Raw genomic sequence first — 27,931 nt, forward strand, 5'->3', positions numbered from 1 at the left:
CGCTGCCAGTTACCCTTCAGCCCACAGGCTGTGCTGCCTGGGCTCTGCCGGGCACCCGCAGGCATTTCAGAGGCCTCCTTGGCTCCTGGCTGGACTCGGACATTTACTTTCCCCTACACCTGCGCTGAACCAGAGTTTGTCCTGCACAGAGGCAGCAAAGTGGTACCAGGAGGCTAATGGGGCCGCAGGCAGCAGGCTTGTGAAACACAAAGTATAGCACAGACCCAGGCTGGGTGAGCAGTGGCTCCAGAGCAGCCTGCAGGAGAAGGCCCTGGGGGTGCCAGTTGGTGCCAAAGTGCCCAGCAGCCAGCACTGGTCCCTGGCAGCCCAGAGCCAGCTGTGTGCTGGCTGCAGCCAGAGCAGGCAGAGCAGCAGCACAGGGAGGGGATTCTGCTCCTCCAATCTGCTCTGCTCAGCCCTCACCTGCAGCACTGCCTCCAGCTCTGGGAACACAGCACAAGAAGGACCTGGAGCTGCTGGAGAGGGTCCAGAGGAGGCCACAAAGATGCTCTGACAATGGAGAACCTCTGCTGTGGGGACAGGCTGGGAGAGTTGGGGCTGTTGAGCCTGGAGAAGGCTCCAGGGAGACCTCAGAGCAGCCTTCCAGTACCTGAAGGGGCTCCAGGAGAGCTGGGGAGGGACTTTTGACAAGGGCTGGGAGTGGCAGGCTGAGGGACAATGGCTTTGAGCTGGGAGAGGGGAGACTGAGTGGAGATGAGGAATAAAGTCTTGGCGGTAAGGGCAGTGAGACACTGGCACAGGGTGCTCAGGGAGGCTGTGGATGCTCCCTGCAGGTGTCCAAGGCCAGGCTGGATGAGGCCTTGAGCAAGCAGTGCTGGTAGGAGGTGTCCCTGCCCATGGCAGGGGGCTGGAAGTCTCTGGTGCCTTCCAGCCCAACCCATCCTATGAGTCTGTGATTCTGTGTTTCCAAAGCAGTTCTTCCACCTGTGCAGCCTTTTGCTGCAGTGCAGGAACTGAAGCTCACCTCATCACCTACAGCAGCTTCATCCCAGCTAACAGCAAAGCGAGGGTACAGACCAGTGGCAGCTGGGAGCTCTGCATCATGCCCTGACAGACTGATCCAGCTTGTCCAAGCAGTGACTCCTTTACCCCAGGTCCTGCCCTGCACCCACACAGCAGCATGAGGGCAAGGACAAGGATGGGCTGGAAGCTGTGGCTCAGGGCTTGCTTGCCCATCTCTGCTGTGTTGGCACCTGCAGAGCTTTCCACATCAGCCTCCCCTCCCTCGGGAGTGACCCAGGCACAGCAGCTCTGTAAGGGGACATTTCTTTGGCAATGAATTGCTGGAGTTGTTTTCTCACCTTCTCTAATGCTGCCACTAAACCAAAGGGCACCAAATCCTCCTGCCTGTCTGGAATCATCCACAAGCTTTTGGCAGGGGTAGGAGTAAATTCAGTCCCCAGGCTGCCTGCTCCACTCTATTTGCAAGCTCCTGCTGCTAAACAGAGGAGGTGATCAATGAATCAGCATCTCTGATGGCTGAGTCCCTCTGCTCCCAGCCACCAGGCAGAGCTGATGTAAGGAGACTGAGGAGACCTGCTGGGTTCAGTGCATGAAATGGTTCTTTAGTAGCTGTTTTTCAGACCTGTAAAACCTTAACAGCCTCTTCCTTACTGCTTTACCTTCCTCCAGGGACTCAGAATCAATTCCCAGCAAAGTACTTCGCTGGCATCTCTTTCCCAGAAGGAGAAAGACAACTCTGCTGGGCTGGACAGCTATGCCAGAAGGTGAGATGTGTACTTCTGCTCCTCAGAGCCTTCCCCAGAAGCAGAGAAGGAGCTGAAGGAGCATCTCTCCCATTCCTATTCCTCTTGGCTGTTGCAGCCACCCTAAGCCAGGCCTCACTCTGCCAAGCTTCAGTGACGTGGATGTGGATGAACTTTCTGCTCTGGGCAGTCCCCTTGAAGGCAGCAGTGCCTTAAGTGGAAATGCACAGGCTGCAAGGCCAGGTACGTGCAGGAGGGTGGGGAGACACTGGCACAGGCTGCCCAGGGAGGTTGTGGAGCACAGAGGCAGTCAATGTGATCTTCCATTGGGTGCTTCTGTGCTCCACAACCTCCCTGGGGGTGTTCAAGGCCAGGCTGGAGGAGGCCTTAAGCAAGCTGTGTTGGTGGGAGGTGTCCCTGCCTATAGCATCAAGTTGGAACTGGATGATCTGTGAGGTCCCTTCCAACCCAACGCATCCTATGGGTGAGTCTTTGCCGATTCAGGATCAGGCTCACAAGCATAAAAGCAGCTGAAGAACAGCAACTTGTGTGATCCTGCCCAGAGGAACCTGGGAGCTGAATTCCTGCTGAATTTCTTGGCCTCTTTGCAGCCAACTTTCGTTCTCTCCAACTGCTTCAGCCTAATGCCTGCAGTGCAGCCCAAGACCCTGTGTGTGGTGTGAGCACAGAGCACAAAGTGCTGTTAGCTATTGCTGGGGGGAATGGGCTTCTTGGCACAATATTGGTGGGTTTATGAGGCTGCAAGAGGTAGGCAAATTTGTGAGCTGGTGTCCAGCTGCTGCTCCTGGCACTCTGTTACGTGACTGCCTCTGCCTCTCCCAGAAGGAAACTGCTCAATGAACGTAATAGAGCAGGCAAAAGCAGCAGGACAAGGGAGTCTCTTCTTGTGTCCCTGTGCTCAGCACTGCTCAGGCCACCCCTGCAGTGCTGTGTCCAGTTCTGGGCTCCTCCATTGCAGAGAGATGTTGAGGTGCTGGAAGGTGTTGAGAGAAGGGCAGCAAGGCTGGGGAGGGGCCTGGAGCACAGCCCTGTGAGGAGAGGCTGAGGGAGCTGGGGGGGTGCAGCCTGCAGCAGAGGAGGCTCAGGGCAGAGCTCATTGCTGCCTGCAGCTGCCTGCAGGGAGGCTGTAGCCAGGTGGGGTTGGGCTCTGCTGCCAGGCAAGCAGCAGCAGAAGAAGGGGACACAGCCTGAAGCTGTGCCAGGGCAGGTCTAGGCTGGATGTGAGGAGGAAGTTGTTGGCAGAGAGAGTGATTGGCACTGGAATGGGCTGCCCAGGGAGGTGGTGGAGTTGTTATCCCTGGAGGTGTTTGAGCCAAGCCTGGCTGGGGCACTTAGTGCCATGGTCTGGTTGGTTGGGCAGGGCTGGGTGCTAGGTTGGGCTGGCTGAGCTTGGAGCTCTCTTCCAACCTGCTTGATTCTGATTCTTCAGCAGCTGTCACCCAGCACCCTCAGGTCCTTCTCTGGGCAGTTTCCAGCCACTCTCCCCCAAGCCTGGAGCCTTCCTGGGATTGTTGCAACCAAGTACAGGACCCAGCACTTGCCCTTGTTGAACCTCATCCCCCTGACCTCAGCCCATGGATCCAGCCTGGGCAGAGCTCTTTGCAGAGCTCTTTGCAGAGCCTTCCTACCCTCCAGCAAATGAAGACTCCCACCCATCTTGGTGCCATCTGCTGACTGACTGAGGGATCCTCAGTGCCCTCCCCCAGGTCTCTGATAAAGACACTCAGTGGAGCTAGCCCAGCCCTGAGCCCTGGGGAGCAGCACTGGTGCCCACACCTGCAGCTAACTCCATCCCCCAGCAGCCCTGGGCTGGCCAGAAGGACATTTTTTTTCCCCAGTGAAACATCCACCCCTACCCCGGCCATGAGCTCTGCCAGCTGATGGACCACTCCACACCACTGCCAGGCAGCTGGTGCAGGGTGCCAGGTTCATGTGAGCTGCCCACAGCAAGGGGAGCAGTATGGCAGCTGCCCTCTGTGCTGTGAAGCTACCAACAGACATTCAGTGGGGCAGGAGCTGTCGTCTGCAGCGCTGCAGCAGGGCTTAGCTCTGGGAAGTGCAGATGTCAGGATCAAGAGAGCTGCTCCTGCCCCTGCGAGGGAGGGAAATGGCACAGGCACTGAGGAGCAGAGCTGGGAGCAGGTTTCCACGGAGAACACCACAGGTCTCTGCAGCAGCACCTTCAGGGACCAGGAGGTGAGCCCCTGCAGCCCACCTTCTACAGAAAGCTCTCTGGGCTTTAGCTCCCTCTGGGACAAGCTGAAGCACTCACTTTGGCCCAGGCCAAAGGAGAACAAGAGCTTCCCAGGGCAGTGGGAGGTCAGCAGGGAAGTGCCCTCTGCACATTGCAGAGGGTAAGGTCCCAGGGCTGCTGGGCTCTCGGAGCACACAGGCACTGTGAGCCCAGCTAAGAGGGAGAGCAACTGAAGGGACCAAACTGCTCCCACAGGGCCAGGCAAGTTCGACTCTGCTTTTGCTGGGAAATGAGATTCCCTGTGAGCACAGATCCCATCTCTCCCACAAACACAACTGCTGGCCCCTCCGCGGGACTCCTCAGCCTCGCAAGGCAGCTCTTGGCTCCGTGGCTCAGCAAACAATCCGCTCGGACCCCGCAGCTTCGGCTTGGTGCAGCAGACTTGGGCTGGGCGCGGCACAGAGAGCCTGCGAGGAGCAGCACTGCGCCCTCTGAGGAGAAAGCAAAGGCTGATGTGTGCCAAAGGCAGCGCCCCCAACCTGGCCAGAGTCTCCACAGGCAGCTTTGCCTTCACAATGGGCAGTGCTCGAGTGACAAAAGGCTGATCTGGAGCTGCCTGATTCCTGGCTCCCAGAGGTGAGTCAGATTGAGTAGGAGATTTATTAGTGGTGCTGTGATTTACAATGAGGTGCTCAGGCCTGAACCAAGGAGACATCAAAACAGCTTTAGCCAGGAGGTTTATGGCTTCCGAGTCACATTCACAGACCAGTGCCAGTCATTTGGGCAAGTGAAGAGCAGCAGAGAAGGTAAGCAGAGGCCAGGAGCTGCGCTGGTGTCCTGCAGTGTTCCCAAGCCTCTTCTACAGCAATTTCCTCTTCTCGAACTCCTGCAAACGCCACACAAAGGTTACAGGTGGGCAAAAAGCAAAGGCTGCTGCTGCTCTTCCCTGCCCACTCTGTATCTGTCTGGGCAAACCTGACTGCCTGAATTGAAAACCTGATCAGAAAATGCACCACGGGTGCCAGGTGAGGGAGAGGAGGATGCTGCCCAGAGCAGGCGCTGAGGCCCTGTGCCTGGAGACACTGAAGATCAGCCTGGATGTGTCCCTGTGCAGCTGGAGCTGTCCCTGCTGAGTGCAGGGGGTCGGACAGGAGGCCCTTTGAGCCTCCCTATGCCGTTCTCCCACCTCACATGAACATGTCAGCTGTCAACACCCAGCAGTGGTGCACTGCAGCAGCACTCCAGACTCACTGCAGCCTGGCCTGGATCAGCAGTGGTGTGGCCAGCAGGAGCAGGGCAGGGATTACACTGAGGAGGCCACCCCTGGAGTGCTGGGTTCAGTTTTGGGGTCCTCACTTCTGAAGAACATTGAAGGGCTGCAGCAGGTCCAGAGAAGGGCACCAAAGCTGGGGAGGTGCCCAGCAAAGCTGAGGAAGGTGCCTGGAGAACAGGGCTGGAGGGGAGCAGCTGAGGGAGCTGAGGGTGTGCAGTGTGGAGAGGAGGAGGCTGAGGCAGAGCTCATTGCTCTCTGCAGCTCCCCAAGAGGAGGCTGCAGGAAGGTGGGGATTGGGCTCTGCTCCCTAGGAACAAGAGGCAGGATGGCCTCAAGTTTCCCCAGGGGAGGTTTAGGTTGGCCAGGAGAAGAAGATTCTTAACTCAGAGGGTTCTCAAAGCCTGGCACAGGCTGCCCAGGGAGGAGGCTGAATCTCCATCCCTGGGGGTATACCAAAGGGGCACAGCTGCAGTGCTGAGGGCATGGTTTAGCATCAGCCTTGGCAGAGTTAGAGAGGGGCTGGAGTGGAGGCTCTGCAAGGGCTTGTCCACCCCAGCTGACTGTACCAGTGCAGCCAGCAGAGCTGCCTGCTGTCGCAGCAAGCTGTGAGCACCAAGTGCCTGGGCATGACTTGCGCTGCCCAGCGGCGTCCCCTCGGGAGCAGCTCCGTGCTCGGGGTCAGCACGGGCAGGCAGCACCACGGCACCCACCTTGTGCATGGTGCTGCCCAGCTGAGCAGGAGACATGCTGACCACCACGCCGGCGCTCTGCAGGGCTGCGATCTTCTCCTTGGCCCCACCCTTGCCCCCAGCAATGATGGCTCCTGCGTGCCCCATCCGCCGGCCCGGAGGAGCTGTCAGCCCCGCGATGAACGACACCACCGGCTTGGCTTTGGGACCCTGAGGGCAAAGGCAGCGCAGGGTCAGGCAGGGGCAGGGGAGGTGACAGGCAGCTCCAGCTGGCAGGCCGCTGGTGGCTTCGCAAAGATCAGCCAGGCAGGGACAGAGCTCAACCACTGCAGGCGGCAGGAGGCAGAGCCAAGACTCTGCGGAGTGCGGGCTGCAGAACCTCCCCGAGGGGACAGGCTGAGACAGCTGAGGCTGTGCAGCCTGGAGGAGAGAAGGCTCCAGGGAGACCTCAGAGCAGCCTTGCAGGACCTGAAGGCACTCCAGGAGAGCTGGGGAGGCACTCTGGACAGGGGCTGGGAGCGACAGGACAACGGCAAATGGATTGAAGCTTGGGAGGAGAGACTGAGATTGGGGATTAGGAACAAATCCCTGGCAGTGAGGGTGGGGAGACTCTGGCACAGGCTGAGGAGGGGGAGACTCTGGCAGAGGTTGAGGAGGGGGAGACTCTGGCAGAGGTTGCCCAGAGGAGTTGTGGAGTCTCCCTCTCTGCAGATATCCAGAACCCTTCTGCCTGGATGTGTTCCTCTGTGATCTGCTCTGGGTGATCCTGCTCTGGCAGGGGTTGCACTGGATGAGCTCTGGAGGTCCCTTCCAGCCCCTGACACTCTGTGAGCCTGTGAATGGGTTGGGTTGGAAGGGACCTCACAGCTCACCCAGCTCCAGCCCCCTGCCATGGGCACGGACACCTTCCACCAGCCCAGGCTGCTCAGGGCCTTCAGCTCTTCAGGGGAAGGCAGAAGCTCTGAGGGCTGTGAGGAGGGAGTGAGCTGGGGCTGCCTTGGCATGGTCACACGAGGGGCTGAAGGGCCCAGGGGTTAGCACTTACAGAATTGTTCTCCTTCAGAAATGCTGCAGCATCTTCTTCAGCATTGCCTCCAATTTCCCCAATCAGGATGATGCCCTCAGTGTGAGGATCCTTCAGGAAGACATCCAGGCAGTCAATGAAATTAGTGCCATTGAAGGGGTCACCTCCAATCCCTGCAGAAGAGAAGTGACACCAATCAGAAGCACAAGGAAAGCAAAGAGCCTGCCCCAGGGTGCAGAGGCTGCACAGACGTGGCCAAGTCCAGCTCAGCATGAAGTGCTCCCAGAGGCTCCAGAGGGGCAGCTCTGAGGCCTCTTCCCAAGTCTCAGATGGCAAACTCCTGCCCCAAACACCTCCTGGCATGCCCCTAAAGCTTTGATAGCTGCAGAGTCAGCTCCCAGAGCAGAAGCAGAGGTCACAGCCCTCAGACAGAGCCTCCACACAAAACCCTGCCCAGAGCTTTGTGTGGCACTGACTTTACTGAGCAGCCCCAAGGAAATGCCCAGGAGGGCTCCTGCCCTTTGCAACCACCGAGTGGGAGGGCTTGGAAGGGACCTGCAGAGAGCATCCAGCCCAAGCTGCCTGCCAGAGCAGGGGCACCCAGGGCAGGGCACCCAGGAGCACAGGCAGGGGAGCTTGCAAAGGCTCCAGAGCAGGAGGCTCCACAGCCTCTCTGGGCAGCCTGCTCCAGGCTCCAGCACCCTCACACCAAACAAGTTCCTCCTCATGCTGAGCTGCAACCTCCTGGGCTCCAGCTTGTGCCTCTTGTGCCCTGTCCTGTCACTGGGCACCACCAAAAAGTAGCTCTCCACTGGACTCTCCCCAGCAGGTCTCTGTCTCTCCTGAACTGGGGAGCCCCAAACTGGACACAGCACTGCAGCTGGCCTCATCCTGTCATTCCAAGCCCTTGTCAATAGTCCCTCCCCAGCCCTCCTGGAGCCCCCTTCAGATCCTGGAAGGCCACTCCAAGGCCTCCACCTCTCTCAGCCTGTGCTCAGAGCAGAGCTGCTGCAGCCCTCGGAGCACCTTGGTGGCCTCCTCTGGACTGGCTCCAGCAGTTCCATGTCCTGCTTGTGCTGGGGGCTGCAGAAGTGCAGGTTTCCTTAGTCGCGGTTGGGCTTGGATGCCTTCACCCAACAATAAATCCCCTCCATCACTTGATGGCAGCAGAGCTACAACAGAAACGCACAGCAGTGATGCTGCGCGGCAGGGAGAGCCCCTCCCGATTCTGCCTGCCCAGCTCCTCTCCTGGGGGCTCTGCTCTGAGACCTGAGTCCTGCGAAGCCAGCAGGAGAGCTCTGCCTTTGCAGCAGGCACTCGTGCAGGGGCGACTTGGCTCAGTCCCAGCCAGCACAAAGAAGCCTGGGTGCAGCCCAGCATCCCCTCCGCGGCTTCAGCTGCAGCTGCCCACTCTGCCGCGGCCGGAGCAGCTTTCCCACCGCAGCCCCGCGCACAGCTTTGCCCCTGGAGGGAGCAGCTCCCGGAGCTCCGAGCCGTGAGCAGTGCTGCTGCTTGCTCCTTCACCCCCCCACGCACAGGAGCCGTCCACAAAGGCTGACATCAAGGTACCCCCAGCCCACATTTCCTGCAGCTCAGAGCAGCTCCTGGCAAACAGTAAAGGTCTGCTGTAAACCTCTGAATGCCAAAGCCCCTCCGTGGCAGCGACCCCACGAGCCAGGGGAGGAGAAGCCTGCAGAGAATCAAGACCATCTTCTAAATACCCTTCCTGCCTCCCCCTGCAAGCTGCAGCAGCGTCTCCCCCCACCCAGGGGCTCACAAACCCATCCCCGTGGCCCCTTCCACCCCTGGGGGCAAACCTGCCAGCCAGCTCCGGCGCCATCCTGCCCCGGAGGCTCAGCACTGTGCACCTCTGCTGGGCAGCTCTGGCTGCCTTGCTTCTCCTGGTGCCCAGGTGACTGCATGTGCTGCTGACCTCCTCACCTGTGCCACTGAACCCAGGCTCTGCCTTGCCACAACCAGGCCCTGTCTTCTCTGCGGGTGCTCTGCAAGCTCCAAAGTGCTTTCTTGCCTGGAGCTAGGAGTGGACAATTGCATGAGCTGCCCAGATCCACCTACACAAAGCTGATGCTGCCTCCCAGGGGGACAACATCTCCGTGCCCCACTGCTGGCTACGCTTGGACTTCTTCATCTTCCCCCTCCTTGGGCATTTCAATCAGGTCAGGCAGCTTCTGTGCTCCCTCCTTTCTTACTTCCAGTGCTAAAAGGCTTTGGCGGCTGCAGAGCTGCAGTGGCCCTCTGCAGAGGGCAGCCCTGCAGAGAGCAGGCAGCTTTCACAGCAGCCGCTCTCCCCCAGCCCAGGAGCTGCCTGCTGACAGCATCTCCTCCTTCCAGCATCTGCCCAGCCCCGGGCTGTTAGCTTCTCCCCCTCTGGAGGTGGCAGGGCTGTGGCTGGCTCCCTGGCAGCAGGCTTTGCACAGCACGTCCCTAGCGCTCGCTGCAGGGATGGGGACGTGGAACCAGGGCACTGCCAGCCCCTGCCAGCCCTCCCGAGCCCCTGCCCAGGCTGAAGCTGTTCCAGGTGGAAGCACAGAATCACAGAACCGTTTGGCTTGCAAAAGCCCTCCAAGATCAAGTCCAACCATCAAGCCAACCCCACCCTGGCCACCAAACCATGGCCCCCGGTGCCACGGCCGCGTGCTTCTGGAACCCTCCAGGGATGGGGACTCTGCCACCTCCCTGGACAGCCTGTGCCAGCCCCTGACCCCTCTGCAGGAAGGAAATGGTTCCTGACCTCATCCATCCAGGCCACTTTCTCTTGTGCTATCCCCCTGGCACCCACCCCTCAGCTACTGACAGACATTGCTCAGAGCCCTCTCAGCCTTCTCCTCCCCACACTAACCAGCCCCAGGGCTCTCAGCCTCTCTCCACAGCAGAGCTGTCCCAGGCCCTTCAGCATCCTCCCAGCTCTCTGCTGGACTCTCCCCAGCAGCTCTGTGTCTCTCCTGAACTGGGGAGCCCCAAACTGGACACAGCACTGCAGCTGTGGCCTCAGCAGGGTAGGGCAGAGGGGCAGGAGAACCTCCCTGGCCCTGTTGGCCACACTCCTCTTGCTGGCCCCAGGCTGCCCTTGGCCCTCTTGGCCCCAGGGGCACATTGCTGCCCACCAGCACCCCAAGCTGTCTCTCCAGGGAGCTGCTCTCCAGCAGCTGCCCCCCACTCTGTGCTGCTGCCTGCTCTTGCTGCTGCCCAGCTGCAGGACTCTGCCCTTGGCCTTGCAGAGGAACCAGGAGGTTCCTCTCTGCCCAGCTCTCAGCCTGCCCAGGGCTCACTGGATGGCAGCACAGCCTGGGGGGTCTCAGCCACCCCTCCCACTTTGGTGCCACAGCAAACTGGCAGAGGTTCACTCTGTGCCCTCGTGCAGGTTGTTGATGGAGAACCTGAACAAGCCTGGGCCCAGCACCAGCCCCTGGGGACCACCACTGGCCACAGGCCCCCAGCTGGGCTCTGCACCACTGATCACCACCCTCTGGGCTCTGTTCCTGAGCCAGTTTCCAACCCAGCTCACAGCCCAATCACCCAGCCCACTCTGCCTGCCTGATGGGATGCCATGGGAGGCAGCAGCAAAGCCTTGCTGAAGCCACAGGATGATGCCCACTGCCCCCCCTTCAGCACCCCTCTGGCCATGCCTCTGCAGCACCATTCCCCCTCAGTGACTCCATGCTGGCTGCTCCTGGCCAATTTTTCCCTGGGAAAATGTGTTTCCAGAGGAACACAGGGATCTCATTTCTCACCACAGTGACCCTGCAGCAACTGCCCTGCAAAACCAAATGCCTTTGGATGGCTTCTGGGCACAGCAGATGCAGTTGATTCCCAGGTGCAGAGGCTGTGAGGACACTTACCAATGCAGAAGGACTGCCCCAACCCGACCTGGGTTGTCTGGTGCACAGCTTCATATGTCAGAGTTCCAGATCTTGACACGATGCCTTGAGGAAAGGAAAGGAGAGAAGTAACTGTGAGACCTGCAGCAGCTCCAGCACACAGCCAGGGGTTGGTTTGGAAGGGATCATCCATGGGTAGGGACACTTCCCACCAGCACAGGATGCTCAAGGACCTCATCAGGCCTGGCCTTGAACACCTCCCTGGCAACCTGTGCCAGTGTCTCACCACCCTCACTTCTTCCTAACATCCAGTTTGAATCTCCTCTCTGCCAGTTCAAACCCATCCCTCCTCATCCTGTCACTCCAAGCCCTTCTCAGCAGTCCCTCCCCAGCCCTCCTGTAGCCCCTTTCAGATGCTGCAAGGCCACTCCAACGTCTCCTCAAAGCTTTCTCTACTCCAAGCTGCAGAGCTCCAACTCTCTCAGCCTGTCCTCATAGGTTGCTCAAGGCCTCCCCAGCCTGGCTTTGAACAGCTCCAGGTCAACAAAGTCCTCACTTGAAGAAGTCAGCTCCATGCAGGACAATTCCTAGGGAGCTGCCCACAAGAAGCCAGGTTCTGCAGCTGTCCCTGCCGCGGCAGAAGTCTCCAGAAGATTCTACCCAGGGTATGTCACACACCAGAGACCTCCCAGAGTAGAGAGGGAAGCACAGCATCATTTGGGTTGGATCAGGCCATTCTAGAGCTGCCCAGCTGCTGTAGGTGGGTGCAGGACTGAGCAGGGGCCTCAGTCCTCAGCCACTTTCTCTTATGGAATCAGAGAATCACAGAAGTTCCTTGGTTGGCAAAGCCCTGCCAGAGCATCCAACCCAACCATTCTGCCCAGGCTGGGGCTGCCCATGGCCCTCAGCACCACAGCTCTGCCTCTGAGAAACACCTCCAGGGATGGGGACTCCACCACTCCCCTGGGCAGCCTGATCCAATCCCACAGGCTCACAGGGTGTCAGGGGTTGGAAGGGACCCAGAGAGATCATCCAGTCCAACCCCTGCCAGAGCAGGACCACACAGTGTAGCTCAGGGCACACAGGAACACATCCAGACAGGCCTGGAAAGGCTCCACAGAAGGAGACTCCACAGCCTCTCTGGGCAGCCTGTGCCAGGCTCTGGGACCCTTGCAGTAAAGAAGTTCCCCTTGTGCTGAGCTGAACCTCCTGTGCTGCAGCTTCCATCCACTGCTGCTTGTCCTGTCCCATGCAGCAGTGAGCAGAGCCTGTCCCCTGCTCCTGCCCCCAGCCCTCAGGTGCTTATAAACATTGATTCAATCCCCTCTCAGTCTTCTCCTCTCCACACTAAGCAGCCCCAGGGCCCTCAGCCTCCCCTCACCAGGCACTGCTCCAGGACCCTCATCATCCTCATAGCCCTCCTCTGGACCCTCTCCAGCAGATCCCTGTCCCTCTGCAACTGGGGAGCCCAAGCCTGAAGGCAGTGCCCAAGAGGAGGTCTCAGCAGGGCAGAGCAGAGGGGCAGAAGCTCCCTGATCTGCTGGACACACTCTGCTGAATGCCCCCAGGCTCCCATTGGCCTCTTGGCCCCCAGGGCACACTGCTGTGCCAGGGATGTTCTCCCCAGCACCTCCAGCTCCTCTGCTGGGGCTGCTCTCCAGCAGTCACCTCCCAGCCTGTCCTGCTGCAGTTTATTTCTCCTCCCCAGGTGCAGGACTCTGCACTTGTCCCTGTTGAGCCTCATCTGGCTCCTCTGTGCCCAGCTCTGTGCCCAGGGCTCTCTGGATGGCAGCACAGCCTGCGTCTGTCTCAGCCAAGCCTCCCAGCTTGGTGTCAGCAGCAAACCTGCTGAGCAGACTCTGTCTGTCTGTGCCCTCAGCAGTGGCACTGGTGAAGATGTTGAACAGAACTGGACCCAGCACTGGTCCCTGGGGGACTCCACTGGTTCCAGCTCTCCAGCTGGACTTGGCACCATTGATCACCACCCTCTGAACTCTACCTTGTGAGCAGTGCCGAATCCACTCTCTGTCTGCTCTGCCACCCCACACTTGCTGAGCTTGCTCACTAGGATGTCCTGGCAAACAGTGACCACTCTTGCAGCAAAGGAATTTTTCCTCCTCTCCAACCTAACCCTCCCCTGGCACAATTTCAGGCCAGTTCCTCTTCTTCTATCACCTGAGGGCAGGCAGCAGAGCCCAGCCCCCACCTCACTGCAGCAGCCTCCTCTCAGGGAGCTGCAGAGAGTAATGAGGTCTGCCTCTGCCTCCTCTTCTCCACACTAACCCCTCCCCAGCCCTGTTCTCCAGACCCTTCCCCAACTCTGTTGCCCTTCTCTGGACCTGCTCCAGCCCCGCAGTGTCCTCCTTGGACACTGAGTACTGAACCCAGTCCTCAAGCTGTGGCCTCACCACTGCCAGCTGCAGAGGGACAATCCCTGCCCCGCTCCTGCTGGTCAAACTCTTGCTGCCCCAGGCCAGGCTGCTGGTGCCCTTCTTGGCCAGCTGGGCACTGCTGGCTCACACTCACCCTGCTGGCAGTGCACTGCAGCAGCCCATGGTGTCACTCTGAAGGTGCTCTTGCTGCCGTGGGTCACTGCTGTAGCAGCCACCCTCAGCACTGGCACGGCAGCACTGCAGCAGCCTCAGCCCCAGCTCTGAGCAGGGGGTGGAAGCTGTGACAGAGCCCGGAGCAGGGGCACAGCACCTGCATGGCTCTCTGGTCACGGCTCCAGGGCAAGACTCCTGCAGGAGGAAAGGGTTCCAGCAAAACCTGGGCTCACCTTCCAGCCACTGCAAGAGACCTAACAGAGTGGCACAGGCTGCCCAGGGCTGGGCTTGAGGCTCTGTCTCTGGAGCCATTCAAGATCAGCCTAAGTGTGTCCCTCTGCAGCCTGCTCTAGCTCAAGGTAGCCCTGCTGCCTGCAGGGGCTTGCACAAGCTGTCCTTGGAGGCTCCCTCCCCAGCCAAGGCAATCTGTGCTGGCACTCAAGCCGTCCCTCCAGCTTGTACAAGTTCCTACAGCCTGGCACTGCAAAGCCAGATGCCTGCAACTATGCTCTTTGTAGACACCACCAGGACACTGCCTGGGACTGCCAAAGGTTGCTGTCCTGAGCACCCTTCTGATTCAGAGGCTTCTGAAGATCTCCAAGGGATGCCTTGAGGTCCCGAGGGGCTGTGTTCTGGCTGCCACGTGAGGTGCCAAAGGACCTTTAAACCCCTGAATCCAGACATTCAAGGTCAGCCTGGATGTCTCCCCAGGCAGCCTGCTCTAGTTGAAGGTGTCCCTGCTGAGTGCTGGGCTGGGGGGGGACCAGATGGCCTTTGAGGATCCCTTCCAACCTGGAGCAAGCTGTGGATCTGTGAGTGGGTCTATCACGTGGAGGGAGGGAAGAACAGCCCAGCAGCCCTGCACCTTTGCTGAGCTCCCTGCCCTGCCCATGCTGCTGGCCACTGCAGCTGTCCGCCAGCACAGGTTCTGCCCTTGCTGTGCCCACAAAGGGCTTCCTGCTGCGTAGCAAGATCAGGTTGCTCCAGAGGAGCTCCAGCCCAAGGGCTGAGGCTATTTTTACAGCTGGCATCCCAGGGTTACCCAGTGGCTGTTGGGTGCCTCACAGAGGAGCACGGCAGGGAGCCTCTCACCGAAGGTGACAGTGCCAGACAGCAGCAGGGCCAAGCTGCAGGCACTTTGGTGCCCTGCTCCTTGGGGCGCGGCTGCAAGGCTCCGGCAGTGCTGGGGCAGTGCAGGTCAGGGTCTCAAAGATCCTCTGGCACCTCTCACTCAGCCACCCGGAGCCTAACAGCTCAGGGCCCCCAGGCATGCCCTGGAGCCATTCAGAAACATCAGAGTCAGAAGGGAGCTGGAACAACAACCCTGTGCAGCCCAAGGCAACGGCGAAGGGCACCACTGCAGGCACCTGGTGCCACAGCCCCAGGCCCGCTGCAAGCTGCAGGAGCTGCACTGGGCCACAGGGAGCCCCCAGGGGCTTTCTGTGCGACCCTCTGCAGGCACAGGGACACCTCCAGCCAGAGCAGGCTGCACAGGCACACAGCCAGCCTGAGCTTCAATGGCTCCAGGGACAGAGCCTCAAGCACAGCCCTGGGCAGCCTGTGCCAGTGTCTCACCACCCTCACTGTGCACAACTTCCTCCTCATGTCCAACCTTACTCTGCCCTGCTCCAGTTCCTACTGCCCTCAGCCTATCCCCACAGGCCCTTCTGAACAGTCCCTCCCCAGCCTGCCTGGAGCCCCTTCAGGTACTGGAAGGCTGCTCTGAGGTCTCCCTGGAGCCTTCTCTTCTCCAGGCTGAACAGCCCCAACTCTCCCAGCCTGTTCCCATAGCAGAGGCTCTCCAGACCTCTGGGCATCTCTGTGGCCTCCTCTGCACCCTTTGCAGTAACTCCAGGCCCTTATTGTATGACAGGCCCCACAGCTGGGCACAGCCCTGCAGGTGAGGTGTCCCCAGAGCAGAGCAAGGGGAAGGATCCCCTCTCCAGCTCTACCCACACTGCTTTGGACGCAGCCCAGGCTGCCCTTGGCCTTCTGTGCTGCCAGTGCCCACTGCTGGCTCCTGCCCAGCTCCTCCCCACCAGCACCCCACACTCTTGTGGTTAAGTAGCAGAGATTGGTTCTCCTGCACTGAGTCCACACAGGCCAGGAGCACTGCAGAGCTTTTCAGCCCATGACCCTGCCATGGCAGGGCGAGGGTCACCCTGCTGGCAGGTCCCAGCAGCACATGCTGCTCTGCACAAGGCTCCCGAAGCTCTGCTGAAGTACAAACACACCTTTGGAAGGAGATTTCTTTACAGCTCCTGCACAGGAGGAGTTTTCAATTAGTCAGATGCTCTCTCCAGAGTTTAGAACAAGGAAGCCACAGAGGACAGGACAAGAAACCTGCAGGCAGCAGGGGGTGCAAGCAATGGGTTGGGTTGGAAGGGACCCTAAAGATCTTCTAATTCCAAACTCCAGCCATGGGCAGGGACACCTCCCACCAGCACAGCTTGCTCAAGGCCTCATCAGGCCTGGCTTTGAACACCTCCATGGGCAACCTGTGCCAGTGTCTCCGCACCCTCATGGGGAAGAATTTCTTCCTAATGCCTCATCTAAATCCAGTTTCTTCCAGTTTCAAGCCAGCACCCCTTGTCCTGCCACTCCAAGCCCCTATCAAAAGTCCCTGCCCAGCTCTCCTGTAGCCCACATCCAACACTGTAAGGCTGCTTTTAACTCTCCCTGGAGCCTTCTCTTCCCCAGCTTTCTCTCAGCCTGTTCTCATCTCTCATGGCTCATAGCCACAACAAATGGTGCTGACCAAGTCAGTGCCCTGCTAACTCCACAGGCTGAGGAGCTGACAGATTTTTCCCTCCCACCTGCCATGGTAGAGTTAGCTTCAGAATCACAGACTATGGAGGGCTGGAAGGAACTTGCAGAGAGCACTGAGTCCAACCCTCCTGCCAGAGCAGCAGGGCACACAGGAACGTGGCCAGGTGGGTTCTGAAGATCTCCAGAGCAGGAGGCTACACAACCTCTCTGGGCAGCCTGTCCCAGGCCTCCAGCACCCTCACACTGAATGAGTTTCTCCTTATGTGGAGATGAACTTTCCTGTGATTATGTTGATTGCCTCTCACCTTATCACCGGGCACCACCACACAGAGCCTGGCCTCCTGACAGCCACCCCTCAGGTATCTGCAGACACTGATCAGATCCCTCTCAGCCTTCTCCTCTCCACACTGAACAGCCCCAGGCCCCTCAGCCTTTCCTTGTAAGAGAGATGTTCCAGCCCCTGCAGCACTCTCTCAGCCTCTGTCGGGCTCTCTCCAGCAGTTTCCTGTCCCTCTTGAACTGGGGAGCCCAGAACTGGACAGGGTATTGCAGGTGTGGTCTACCCAGGGCTGAGTAGAGGGGAAGGAGAACCTCCCCTGAGCTGCTGGCCACACTTCTTAATGTCCCCAAGGGTACCTTTGGCTTTCTTGGGCCCCAGGGCACATTGCTGCCCATGGAGAAAATATTATCAGCCAGGACTGCTAGGTAGTTCTGTGGAGCTTCTCCAGCAGGTCTGTACTGGTTCCTGCTGCTGCTCCTCCCCAGCGGCAGGACTCTGCCCCTGGCCTTGCTGAACTTCATGAGGTTCATCTCTGCCCAGCTCTGCAGCCTGCCCAGGTCTTGCTGCCATGCTGCCAGCCACTCCTCCCACTCCTGCAGCAGCAGCAAGATCTCAGATCACCCAATCCAACCAGGTACCCAGCACCACCACAGCCACCACACCACGTCCCCAGGTGCCACATCCACACATTTCCAGAACACAGAATGATAGAATCAGGCAGGCTGGAAGAGAGCTCCAAGCTCAGCCAGCCCAGCCTAGCACCCAGCCCTGCCCAACCAACCAGACCATGGCACTCAGTGCCCCAGCCAGGCTTGGCTGCAACACCTCCAACCACAGCCACTCCACCACCTCCCTGGGCAGCCCATTCCAATGCCAATCACTCTCTCTGCCAACAACTTCCTCCTCACATCCACTCTAGACCTGCCCTGGCACAGCTTGAGGCTGTGTCCCCTTCTTCTGTTGCTGGCTGCCTGGCAGCAGAGCCCAACCCCACCTGGCTACAGCCTCCCTGCAGGCAGCTGCAGGCAGCAATGAGCTCTGCCCTGAGCCTCCTCTGCTGCAGGCTGCTCCCCCCAGCTCCCTCAGCCTCTCCTCACAGGGCTGTGCTCCAGGCCCCTCCCCAGCCTTGCTGCCCTTCTCTCAACACCTTCCAGCACCTCAGCATCTCTCTGCAATGGAGGAGCCCAGAACTGGACATAGCACTCCAGGGGTGGCCTGAGCAGTGCTGAGCACAGGGCAGAAGAACCTCCCTGGTCCTGCTGGCTGCAGTTCCCGAGACATCTCCAGGGATGGTCTCTCCCGCCCACCTCCCTGAGCAGTCTGTGCCAAATGATGTGGGTCTTCAGGACTGGCAATAGCAAAGCTCACTGCAAGGGTGGAGGACAGAGGAGCTGTCACACCCAGCAGGCCAGCTGCCTTTGGGGCAGGCTGTGACTGGCCTCAGGAAGCAGAGCACTGTTGGAGCAAAGCTTACTTTGATACGAGGCATGAAGGTTCAAAGACTCACCAATTCTTCCCTTCTTGTGAATGTGACCAGGCATGATACCAATTTTACATTCTCCAGGCTAAGGAAAGAGTGGGAGAAGTCAGATGGGACACTGAAAGCAGCACTAGGAAGGGCTCAGCCCTGGCAGCGGATGCAGAGCCTACTCACATTGATGACCCCGGGGCAGTTGGGGCCCACCAGGCGCGTCTTGCCCTGCCGCAGCAGCCTGTGCTTGACCCGCACCATGTCCTGCTGGGGGATGCCCTCCGTGATGCACACCACCAGGGGCATCTCTGCCTCGATGGCCTCGTTGATGGCAGCGGCAGCAAAGGGAGGAGGCACGTAAATGACAGTGGCAGAAGCTCCAGTCTGCTCTTTAGCCTGCAGGGAAAGCACAAGGCCGGGGGGCAGTGAGGCAGAGAGCACTGCAGAGCTGCAGAGAATGGCCTGGAAGGGACCTTCAGCATCATCCAGGGCCAACCTCCCACCAGCACAGGCTGCCCGAGGCCTCATCCAGCCTGGCTTTGAACACCTCCCTGAGCAAACCTGTGCCAGTGTCTCCCCACCCTCACCTTAGGTTGCCCACAGAGGTTGTGGATATCTCCATCCCTGGAGGTCTTCAACACTACATTGGAGACAAAAGCATCATTATCCAGCCTGGTCTCAAACATCTCCAGGGAGGGGACATCCACAGCCTCCCTGCACAACCTGTGCCAGTGTCTCCCCATCCTCACCATAAAGAATGTCTTCCCAATCTCCAGACTAAACCTACCCTCCTCAAGCTTCAATCCATTTCTCTTCTCATCCTATCCCCACAGGCCCTTCTGAAGAGTCCCTCCCCAACCTGCCCCTTCAGATACTGAACTGCAGCTCTTAAGGGCCCCCTGGAGCCTTTTCTTCTCCAGGCTGAACAGCCCCAGCCTGTCCCTACAGCAGAGGTTCTCCAGCCCTCTGAGCATCTTGGTGGCCTCCTCCGAGCCCTCTCTCACAGTTCCATGTCCTTGTGCTGAGGGTCCCAGACCTGGAGGCAGTGCTGCAGGTGTGACATTTGCCACAAGCATGAATGAAGCCAACGGATCTGCCTTCATTCAGAGGAAGTGCTCAGGTCACTGACCCTGTGCACCCAGGGAACTGGCAGTTAACCACTGCCTGGAAAGGATCTGCCCCATGAACATCATCACCAACACCCCCAGATAACCTGGGACATCTCTGCTGTGGAGAGAGGCTGAGAGCCCTGGGGCTGGGCAGTGTGGGAAGGAGAAGGCTGAGAGGGCTCTGAGCAATGTCTGTCAGTAGCTGAGGGGTGGGTGCCAGGGGGAAGGTGCCAGGCTCTGTTTGGTGGTGCCCAGTGACAGCACAGGGCACAAGAGGCACAAGCTGGAGCCCAGGAGGTTGCAGCTCAGCATGAGGAGAAACTTGTTTGGTGTGAGGGTGCTGGAGCCTGGAGCAGGCTGCCCAGAGAGGCTGTGGAGCCTCCTGCTCTGGGGCCTTTCCAAGCCCCCCTGGCTGTGCTCCTGTGTGCCCTGCCCTGGGTGCTCCTGCTCTGGCAGGGGCTGGGCTGGATGAGCTCTGGAGGTCCCCTCCAGGCCCTCATATGCTGCGATCCTATCACAACAGCCTGCTAAAGACTCATCCTCCACACCAGACACCAGCAGAAAGCAGCTGCAGGCATGAAGTGTATCCAGCCTCTGAACTGCACAGGGGAAGCCAAACTCCTGTCTGATCAGCCTGCAAGTTCTCTCTTTCAGAAGGCTTCCACAGCACTCCCTGCACAGTGACACCCCCAGCTCAAACACTGCCTCCTCAGCCTGAGCAGTGAAGCAGGAGCCTGGCAGCAGCATTAACCTCTCTGCCCACAGCTGCACATTACCTCCTTCACAGAATTAAACACAGGCAGGCCCAGGTGAGTCTGTCCCCCCTTCCCTGGAGAAGTTCCTCCAACTAGATTGGTGCCATAGTCCAGTGCCTGCTGGCTGTGAAAGGTGCCCTGTGGGACAGAAAAGAAGCGACTTTAGAAGGCAAAGCAGAAGGACCCAGCAAGGTGATGTTACCTTTAACTCTGAAGGCAATTCCTGGCACTTGAGTGAGCAGGGAAGTTGGCAGCAGACACACACAGATGTTTGATGTGCACCCAGGACAGGACATGTTTTAGTCAGAGCCCTGTGCTCACACCACAGGGTTTGGTGTCTGCTGCAGACACAGCAGGCAGACTTTGTTCCCCACATCAAGTCTGGAGAATGAGAAACACTATGAAGAAATAGCAGAAGTCAGCTCATGACTGGCTGAGTGTTAGCAGGAGGAGTCTTACATGTGGGCAAGGGGAGCAGGGTGTGAGAGAATACTGAAATATCCTGAGCCAGACCCAGAAATCTACTTCAGAGGCACTGAGAGCCAAAGGCACTGGGGACTGAACTGGAAATCCCCCTCTAACACATAAACCAAACCTCTTATAGGGGTGCTGGAGCCTGGAGCAGGCTCCCAGACAGGTTGTGGAACCTCCTGCTCTGGGGACTTTCCAAAGCCTCCTTGCTGTGCTCCTGTGTGCCCTGCCCTGGGTGCCCCTGCTCTGGCAGGCAGCTTGGGCTGGATGCTCTCTGCAGGTCCCTTCCAAGCCCTCCCACTCGGTGGTTGCAAAGGGCAGGAGCCCTCCTGGGCATTTCCTTGGGGCTGCTCAGTAATTTCAGTGCCACACAAAGCTCTGGGCAGGGTTTTGTGTGGAGGCTCTGAGGGCTGTGACCTCTGCTTCTGCTCTGGGAGCTGACTCTGCACCTATCAAAGCTTTAGGGGCATGCCAGGAGGTGTTTGGGGATGGAGTTTGCCATCTGAGACTTGGGAAGAGGCCTCAGAGCTGCAAACCAGAGCAGAGCAGATTGAGATTGGATGTGAGGAACAAGTTCTGTACCAGGAGGCTGCTGGAACACTGCAAAAGGCTGCCCAGGGAGGTGGTTGAGGCCCCATGTCTGGAGATACTGCAGGTGAGGCTGGACAGGGCTGTGGGGCAGCCTGCTCTAGTGGAGGATGTCCCTGCTGAGTGCAGGGGTTGCACAGGATGAGCTCTGGAGGTCCCTTCCAGCCCCTGACAGTCTGTGAGCCTCTGAATGGGTTGGGTTGGAAGGGACCTCACAGCTCACCCAGCTCCAGCCCCCTGCCATGGGCACGGACACCTTCCACCAGCCCAGGCTGCTCAGGGCCTTCAGCTCTTCAGTGGAAGGCAGAAGCTCTGAGGGGCATTCTGTGACTCCAAAGCCACCTGGCCACTGGGATCCCGGAGGAGCTGCTGTGGGTGCCCCTGCTTTAGCACAGCTGTGGGACTGGGTGATCTCCAGAGGCCCCTTCCAACCCCCACCACGCTGGGATTTTGTATACAATTAAAAGGTTCATGGCTAAAACAAAGAAGAAAACTCAAAGGTGACCTAAGAAAGATGACTCAAGCAGCAGTGTGAAGTGAAAAAAAAGCATTTAGTGCCTGGGATGTAGGGAAACAGAAGTCTGTTTGGACCAGAGAAAGATTTCAGGGCTGAAGAGCCCTTGCTGATGAGGAATTCCAGTTCTGTGTCAACGCAAAGCCAACAGAGAATGCCTTTTGTACTCATGGAGTGGGTTGGGGTGGAAGGGACCTTCAAGCTCTTCCAGTCATAACCCCCTGCCACGGGCAGGGACACCTCCCACCAGCACAGGCTGCTCAAGGCCTCATCCAACCTGGCCTTAAATACCTCTAGGGAGGGAGATATCCACAGCCTCCCTGGGCAACCTCAGCTTGCCTCCCTCCCTGGAGATGTTCAACACCAAGTTGGACAGGAAAAACTTCATTATCCAGCCTGGCCTTGAACACCTCCAGGGTTGAGGCAGCCACAGCCTCCCTGGGCAGCCTGTGCCAGTGTCTCCCCACCCTCACTCTAGGTTTATTCTGCTTTTCAGCCACCTACTTCCCTGAAGCTAAAGGGTGCAGAAGCAACAGTTCCCACACCTACCTGCTTGCCTGTGAAGCCCTGGCAGATGACCTTGGTATCTTTGTTGATGTAGAGGTTTTGCCTGGAGGCTGTGTAGGAGCAGCGCCGGACCCCATTCTGCTGCACTGGGGAAGAGAGAGAGGAGAGCACAAAGCACTGAGCACAGAACACCAGAATGGCCTCTGGACACCCTCCAGTCCCAGCCCCCTGCCAGGGCACCAGCACCTAAAGAAGGCTGCATAGGAACACCTTCAGAGATGGAGGCTCCACCACCTCTCTGGGCAGCCTGCTCAGTGCTCCAGCACCTTTAGATTAAAGAACTTCCTCCTCATGTTGCCAGCAGGGCAAGGGAGGGGATTCTGCCCCTTGGCTCTGCTCTCCTCACACCCCACCTGCAGTCCTGGGGGCACTTCTGCAGCCCCCAGCACAAGCAGCACATGGAAGGGTTGGAGCCAGTGCAGAGGAGGCCACCAAGATGCTGAGAGGGCTGCAGCAGCTCTGCTGTGAGCACAGGCTGAGAGAGTTGGGGCTGTGCAGCCTGGAGAGGAGAAGGCTTGGAGGAGACCTTGGAGTGGCCTTGCAGGATCTGAAGGGGGCTACAGGAAGGCTGGGGAAGGTCTGGTAATGAGGATGAGGAGAGATGGGTTTGAACTGGGGAGGGGAGACTGAAACTGGATGTTAGGAAGAAGTTGTTTGCAGTGAGGGTGGTGAGACACTGGCACAGGTTTGGGCTGCAGCCAGCACACAGCTGCCTGCTGGGCTGCATGAGGGCACTGCTGGCTCCTGGGGAGCTGCTGAGCAAATACCTACCATGGGGAACTAAACCAAGCCAAACCACTAAATTCCAAGCTTTGTGTGGATTTTCTCCTGAAATGTTTCCCACATCCCTGCAGAGCCTGGTTGAGGGGAAATGCAGCTGGCCCAAAGGAGCCTGGCTGGAAGCTGCTATGCACAGCGGCAGCAGCAGCAGGGCACGGCTCAGGACGAGGTCCTGCAAGCAGCAAGTCCTGGGTGCAAACAGCTGGCAAGTGGAATGGTTAAAGACAGACTGGAGATGGGAAGGAAACAGGTGGGCAAAGGAAATGGCACAGCTAAGGTCGTGGCAGCTAAGAGTCAGAAACAGCATCCAGGTGTCAATGTCTAGGCAGGACCCTCCCCTGTCAGCTCTTCCTGCTTCACAGCTTCCAGCAGCCACCCGGGCAGCTGCCTGGAGCTGAAGAAAGGCAGGTGCCTGGCTCCACATCCAAAAAACAGCAGAGGGACAAGGAAAACATGACCCAGCAGAAGCCAAACCCATTGGTGATGCCAGCTTAAAGCACAGAGCTGAACACCAGCCCAAGACACAAAGGTGCAGGCTGCAGACGGAGTCCTGGAGCACAGGGCCAAGCCACAGTAAATCCCCAACGCTGCACTTGGTCACTCACATCTCTGGCAAGAAAGAGGCTTTCATGTCCATGAGGGATTGCTCCAAGTGCCTTCTCCTTTCTTTCCGAGCATCACATGCTCAGAGGATTCGAGGTGTCACTCCCCAGCCTCTCTTCTCTCACCTTTCCCTTGCCAAGCTCCTGTTCCTTATGGAAAGCCACCCTAGGAGCATGGCACAGGATCTGAGGCACTCAGCAGCTTCCCCAGGCCGTACCAGGCAGGTGCAGTGAGTACCACACACCTACCAGCTTAAACCAGGGCTGGGACTAAGGGGAAAACCTTCAGTTCTCTCCTCATCACACACTGCCACTCCTTGTGCTGGCTGTCACTGCCTGCAGAGGTGCACAGAGACACGATGGCATTGGGCTACTGGAAAGACGGAGACTCCCCTGGCACAAGGAGTACCACGGGAAAGACAAAGGCTGCTGGGGACATTCCCCCTGCACTCCAGAAGGAAATGTTCCCCCCGAGCACACTCAGACCCTGGAATCAGCTCCCAGGGGAAGCAGTGCAGTGCCCTGCATGGGGCAGTTTGCAGCCTCAGCCTGCCAGGCTGCTGGGCCAGCTCATTCCAGCTGCACTGGGCTGGAGCAGATGATTCTTGGGGTCTCCCCCAGCCTGGCACTCCGGGGGTCTGTGGTCTGAAAGAGCTCTCCCCCAGACTGATGAAGCTGAACCAAAGAAAAGCAGCTCAGGAGCCCACAGACCCGGGAGGTACTCCCAAGTTCTTCTCAGCACTCACCAGCCTAGTGATGCTCCTCAGGCCTGCTTCTCTAAGCACAGCTCTGTGAGCTCTCCTGATTCTCCTCCCCTGCTCTGCTCTGCTCAGGTGCCACCTGGAACACTGCATCCAGTTCTGGGGCCCCCAGCACAGAAAGGACATGGAACTGTTGCAGAGGGTCAAGGGAAGGCCACAGAGATGATCTGGAGGCTCTGGAGAACCTCTGCTATGGGGACAGGCTGGGAGAGTTGGGGCTGCTCAGCCTGGAGAAGAGAAGGCTCCAGGGAGACCTCAGAGCAGCCTTCCACTACCTGAAGGGGCTCCAAGAGAGCTGGGGGCAGATGTTTTACAAAGGCTTGGAGTGACAGGAGGAGGGACAATGGCTTCAAACTGGAAGAAGCTGGACTGAGATGAGACATCAGGAGGAATTCTTCCCCATCACAGTGGTGAGGCATTAGAACAGGCTGCCCAGAGAAGATGAGGCTCCAAACCCAGAAGCATTCAAGGTCAGGTTCAATGGAGTCCTGGGATAGCAGGAGATGTCCCTGCCTATGGCAGAGGGGTTGGAACTGGATGGTCTTTAAGGTCCCTTCCAACCCAAACTACCCTCTAGGACGTCTCCCACCACACTGCTGACACCACAGACACCACAGGGTGAGCCTGGACTGCAGCTGCTGCAGCAGCTCCTTGCCAGGGTCATCCACACAATCCACTGCAATCTCTCCAGCTAGGAGCTCTGCACAGCCCTGCCACACACCAGGAGCATGAGGGCCCTGACCTTAGCCCTCCAAGCACAGCTGGAACTGCAGAGCAAAGCATACTGGGGCTTGCCTCTGCCCTCAAACTGCTTCCAGCTGACCTCTGGGCAACCACTTCCCAGCAGTGACACACTGCTCAGGACTCCATCACCTCATGGGTACAGCCTCGGGGCACCAACAAATGAGCTCCTGCACCCCTTTTGCAGCAGAACACAGCAGAACCTCAGGACCTGCCACTGCCCCAAGAAGCAGGTGGTCACTGCTTCCTACTGGCAACACACACACAGTCCAGCCCTCCAGTTTCAGCAGCCTCTGAACCCTGTGCAGAGCACCAAACAAAACCCAGAAAGGCTTCCACTGAAAGAAGATTTCAGCCTGCAGCAGCTTCCTTAAAAACCTTCAGCAGCAGTCAGAGAATGACAGAATGGGTTGTGTTGGAAGGGACTTTTCAGTCCACCCTCCTGCAGTCAGCAGGGACATCTGCAACTGGAGCAGCTTGCTCAGAGTCCCAAACAACCTGACCTGGAAAGGTTCCAGGGATGAGGCAGCTCCTGCCTCCAGGCAACCTGGGCCAGGCTCTCACCATTCTCATCACAAAGCATTTCTTCCTCCTAGCTAGATCATGGAATCACAGAACGGGCTGGAAGGGACCTCCAAAGCTCCTCCAGCCCAACCCCCAGCACTCAGCAGGGACATCCTCCACCAGAGCAGGCTGCCCACAGCCCTCTGCAGCCTCACCTGCAATGTCTCCAGGCATGGGGCCCCAACCACCTCCCTCGCAACCTGTTGCAGTGTTCCAGCAGCCTCCTGGTGCAGCACTTGTTCCTCACATCCAGTCTCAACCTGCTCTGCTCTGGTGTGCAGCCATTGCCCTCATCCTGTCCCTGCAGGCCTTTGGGAACAGTCCCTCTGCAGCCTGCTCGTAGCTCCCTGCAGGTACTGGGAGCTGAGGGGACGCAGGCAGGGACGCAGAGCTGAGGGCATGGGAGCTGTGTGGTAGTTTCTGTTACGAGCCCCTGAGCTGCAGATCATCACCACACTGAGACAAAAGATCACTGTGCAGTGAAATGAGGTGAGCTTAAGCTTGTGCACTCATTCCCAGCTGCAAGAACCAAGACTAAGGCACCAATTCTTTTGCTTAGATTCCAAGGAACTGCTCTTGTGCCCATGCAAACCCATTCTGATTCCAGAGATCCACAGAATGGGTTGAGCTGGCAGGGATCTCAAAGCTCATCCCCCACCAGCACCGTTTGCTCAAGGCATCATCCAACCTGGCCTTGTGCACCGCCAGGGAGGGGGCAGCCACAGCCTCCCTGGGCAGCCTCTGCCAGTGTCTCACCACTCTCACTGTCACAAATATCTTCCTCATCTCCAGTCTCAGACTCCCCTCCCCAAGCTTCAAGCAAGGCCCTGTGTGTTTTTATTGTGAACAACAGATAAGAAACACAGAACAGCACATAAAATAACTCTGCAGACTGACCACCCAGCTGCAGAGTGCTGACGTGCAGCAGAGAACAAACCGAAACCAGAGCTACCACTGGGACCTCAGCTGCCTGCAGCCCTACCCACACTGGGATCTCAGCTGCCTGCAGCCCTACCCACACTGGGACCTCAGCTGCCTGCAGCCCTACCCACACTGGGACCTCAGCTGCCTGCAGCCCTACCCACACTGGGACCTCAGCTGCCTCCAGCCCTACCCACACTGGGACCTCAGCTGTCTGCAGCCCTACCCACACTGGGATCTCAGCTGTCTGCAGCCCTACCCACACTGGGATCTCAGCTGCCTGCAGCCCTACCCACACTGGGACCTCTGCTGTCTGCAGCCTAACCCACACTGGGATCTCAGCTGTCTGCAGCCTAACCCACACCGGGATCTCAGCTGTCTGCAGCCCTACCCACACCGGGATCTCAGCTGTCTCCGGTCCAAGCCGGCACTCGCAGCGCCAAGATGAACCCTGCCAGCGCCTCCTTGGCTTGTGCAGTTCCGTTTCCGGGGACAGGACACAGAGAGGCACTTTTCTGGGTGCCCGCTCCTGCGGCTGACCACCTTCAGCGCCAAACCCTCTCCTAGCGTTGTCTCCCCCGCAGCCACGCGTGCCCCGTGGCCTGCCCCCCGTGCCCCGCCGCAGGCAGCACCGCGGAGCCTCTGAGCCTTGCGCGGAGGCTGCGGCGGGGCAGCTCCGCAGCAGCCCCGGGCCCGAGCCCCGGCTCGCCGCACCCCCGCGCCCCGAGGCCTGGCGACGGCCCAGGTGCCGGGCAGGACACTCCCCCCGGTGACCTTGCCCCGCCGCAGGCCCGGCCCCTCCGGGGCGATAGGCCCCGGTCGGCGGCAGCGGCATTCAGTCAGCCGCCGCGGCCTGCCGAGGCGGAGCGGCGAGGCGAGGGCGCAGGCGGCGGCGCGGAGAGGGGCGCAGCGGGGCCGCGGGCGGGTCGGTACTCACGGCGCAGGACGCGGCCCAGCAGCGGGGCGGCGGCGCGGCTGCAGCGAGACATCGTCCGGGCGCACTGGCGGCAGCGGCGGCGGCGGCGGGGGCAGCCCTGCGCGCCCATTGGCTCCCGCGCAGCCCCCTCCGCGCCGATTGGCCCCCTCCGCCCGGCAGCAGCCAATCAGCAGCGCCGGGGCCGCCGTGCATTGTGGGGATGGCAGTGCGGGCAGGCAGGGCCGAGCCCGGGCCCGTCCTGTGGCGGGGCTGCGCCGTCCTGTGCGGGGCAGCGCCGTCCTGTGCGGGGCAGCGCCGTCCTGTGGCCGGGCAGCGCCGTCCTGTGCGGGGCAGCGCCGTCCTGTGCGGGGCAGCGCCGTCCTGTGCGGGTTAGCGCCGTCCTGTGCCGGGCAGCGCCGTCCTGTGCGGGTTAGCGCCGTTCTGTGCCGGGCAGCGCCGTTCTGTGCCGGGCAGCGCCGTTCTGTGCCGGGCAGCGCCGTTCTGTGCCGGGCAGCGCCGTTCTGTGGCGGGGCAGCGCCGTTCTGTGGCCGGGCAGCGCCGTCCTGTGCGGGTTAGCGCCATCCTGTGGCGGGGCAGCGCCGTCCTGTGCGGGTTAGCGCCGTTCTGTGGCCGGGCAGCGCCGTTCTGTGCGGGGCAGCGCCTTTCTGTGGCGGGGCAGCGCCGTTCTGTGCCGGGCAGCGCCGTTCTGTGCCGGGCAGCGCCGTTCTGTGCCGGGCAGCGCCGTTCTGTGGCGGGGCAGCGCTGTTCTGTGGCGGGGCAGCGCCGTTCTGTGGCGGGGCTGCGCTGTT

General features: G+C 59.4%; 1 protein-coding gene across 1 annotated transcript; it reads right to left on the reverse strand.

The window, feature by feature from the left end:
- Positions 1-4,583: 4,583 nt before the first annotated feature.
- SUCLG1 (succinate-CoA ligase GDP/ADP-forming subunit alpha) lies at positions 4,584-27,262 on the reverse strand. Its single transcript, XM_064151680.1, has 9 exons — positions 27,144-27,262; positions 21,820-21,923; positions 19,719-19,835; positions 18,017-18,229; positions 17,870-17,927; positions 10,789-10,872; positions 6,950-7,101; positions 5,926-6,114; positions 4,584-4,828 (listed from the first exon to the last, which is right to left on the reverse strand). The coding sequence occupies exons 1-9, from the start codon at positions 27,250-27,252 to the stop codon at positions 4,802-4,804; spliced, it is 1,053 nt and encodes a 350-aa protein (XP_064007750.1). The 5' UTR covers positions 27,253-27,262; the 3' UTR covers positions 4,584-4,801.
- Positions 27,263-27,931: the final 669 nt, after the last annotated feature.

This window comes from Pogoniulus pusillus, chromosome 11, assembly GCF_015220805.1.
Source record: "Pogoniulus pusillus isolate bPogPus1 chromosome 11, bPogPus1.pri, whole genome shotgun sequence".
NCBI lineage: Eukaryota > Metazoa > Chordata > Aves > Piciformes > Lybiidae > Pogoniulus > Pogoniulus pusillus.

Coding starts and splice junctions, on each gene's coding strand:
- SUCLG1 (XM_064151680.1), bottom strand. CDS start 27,252: ATGGGCGCGCAGGGCTGCCCCCGCCGCCGCCGCCGCTGCCGCCAGTGC. Junction 18,230..19,718: donor TGTTTAATTCTGTGAAGGAG/GTAATGTGCAGC, acceptor CTTTCCCTGCAG/GCTAAAGAGCAGACTGGAGC. Junction 17,928..18,016: donor ACTGCCCCGGGGTCATCAAT/GTGAGTAGGCTC, acceptor CTCTTTCCTTAG/CCTGGAGAATGTAAAATTGG.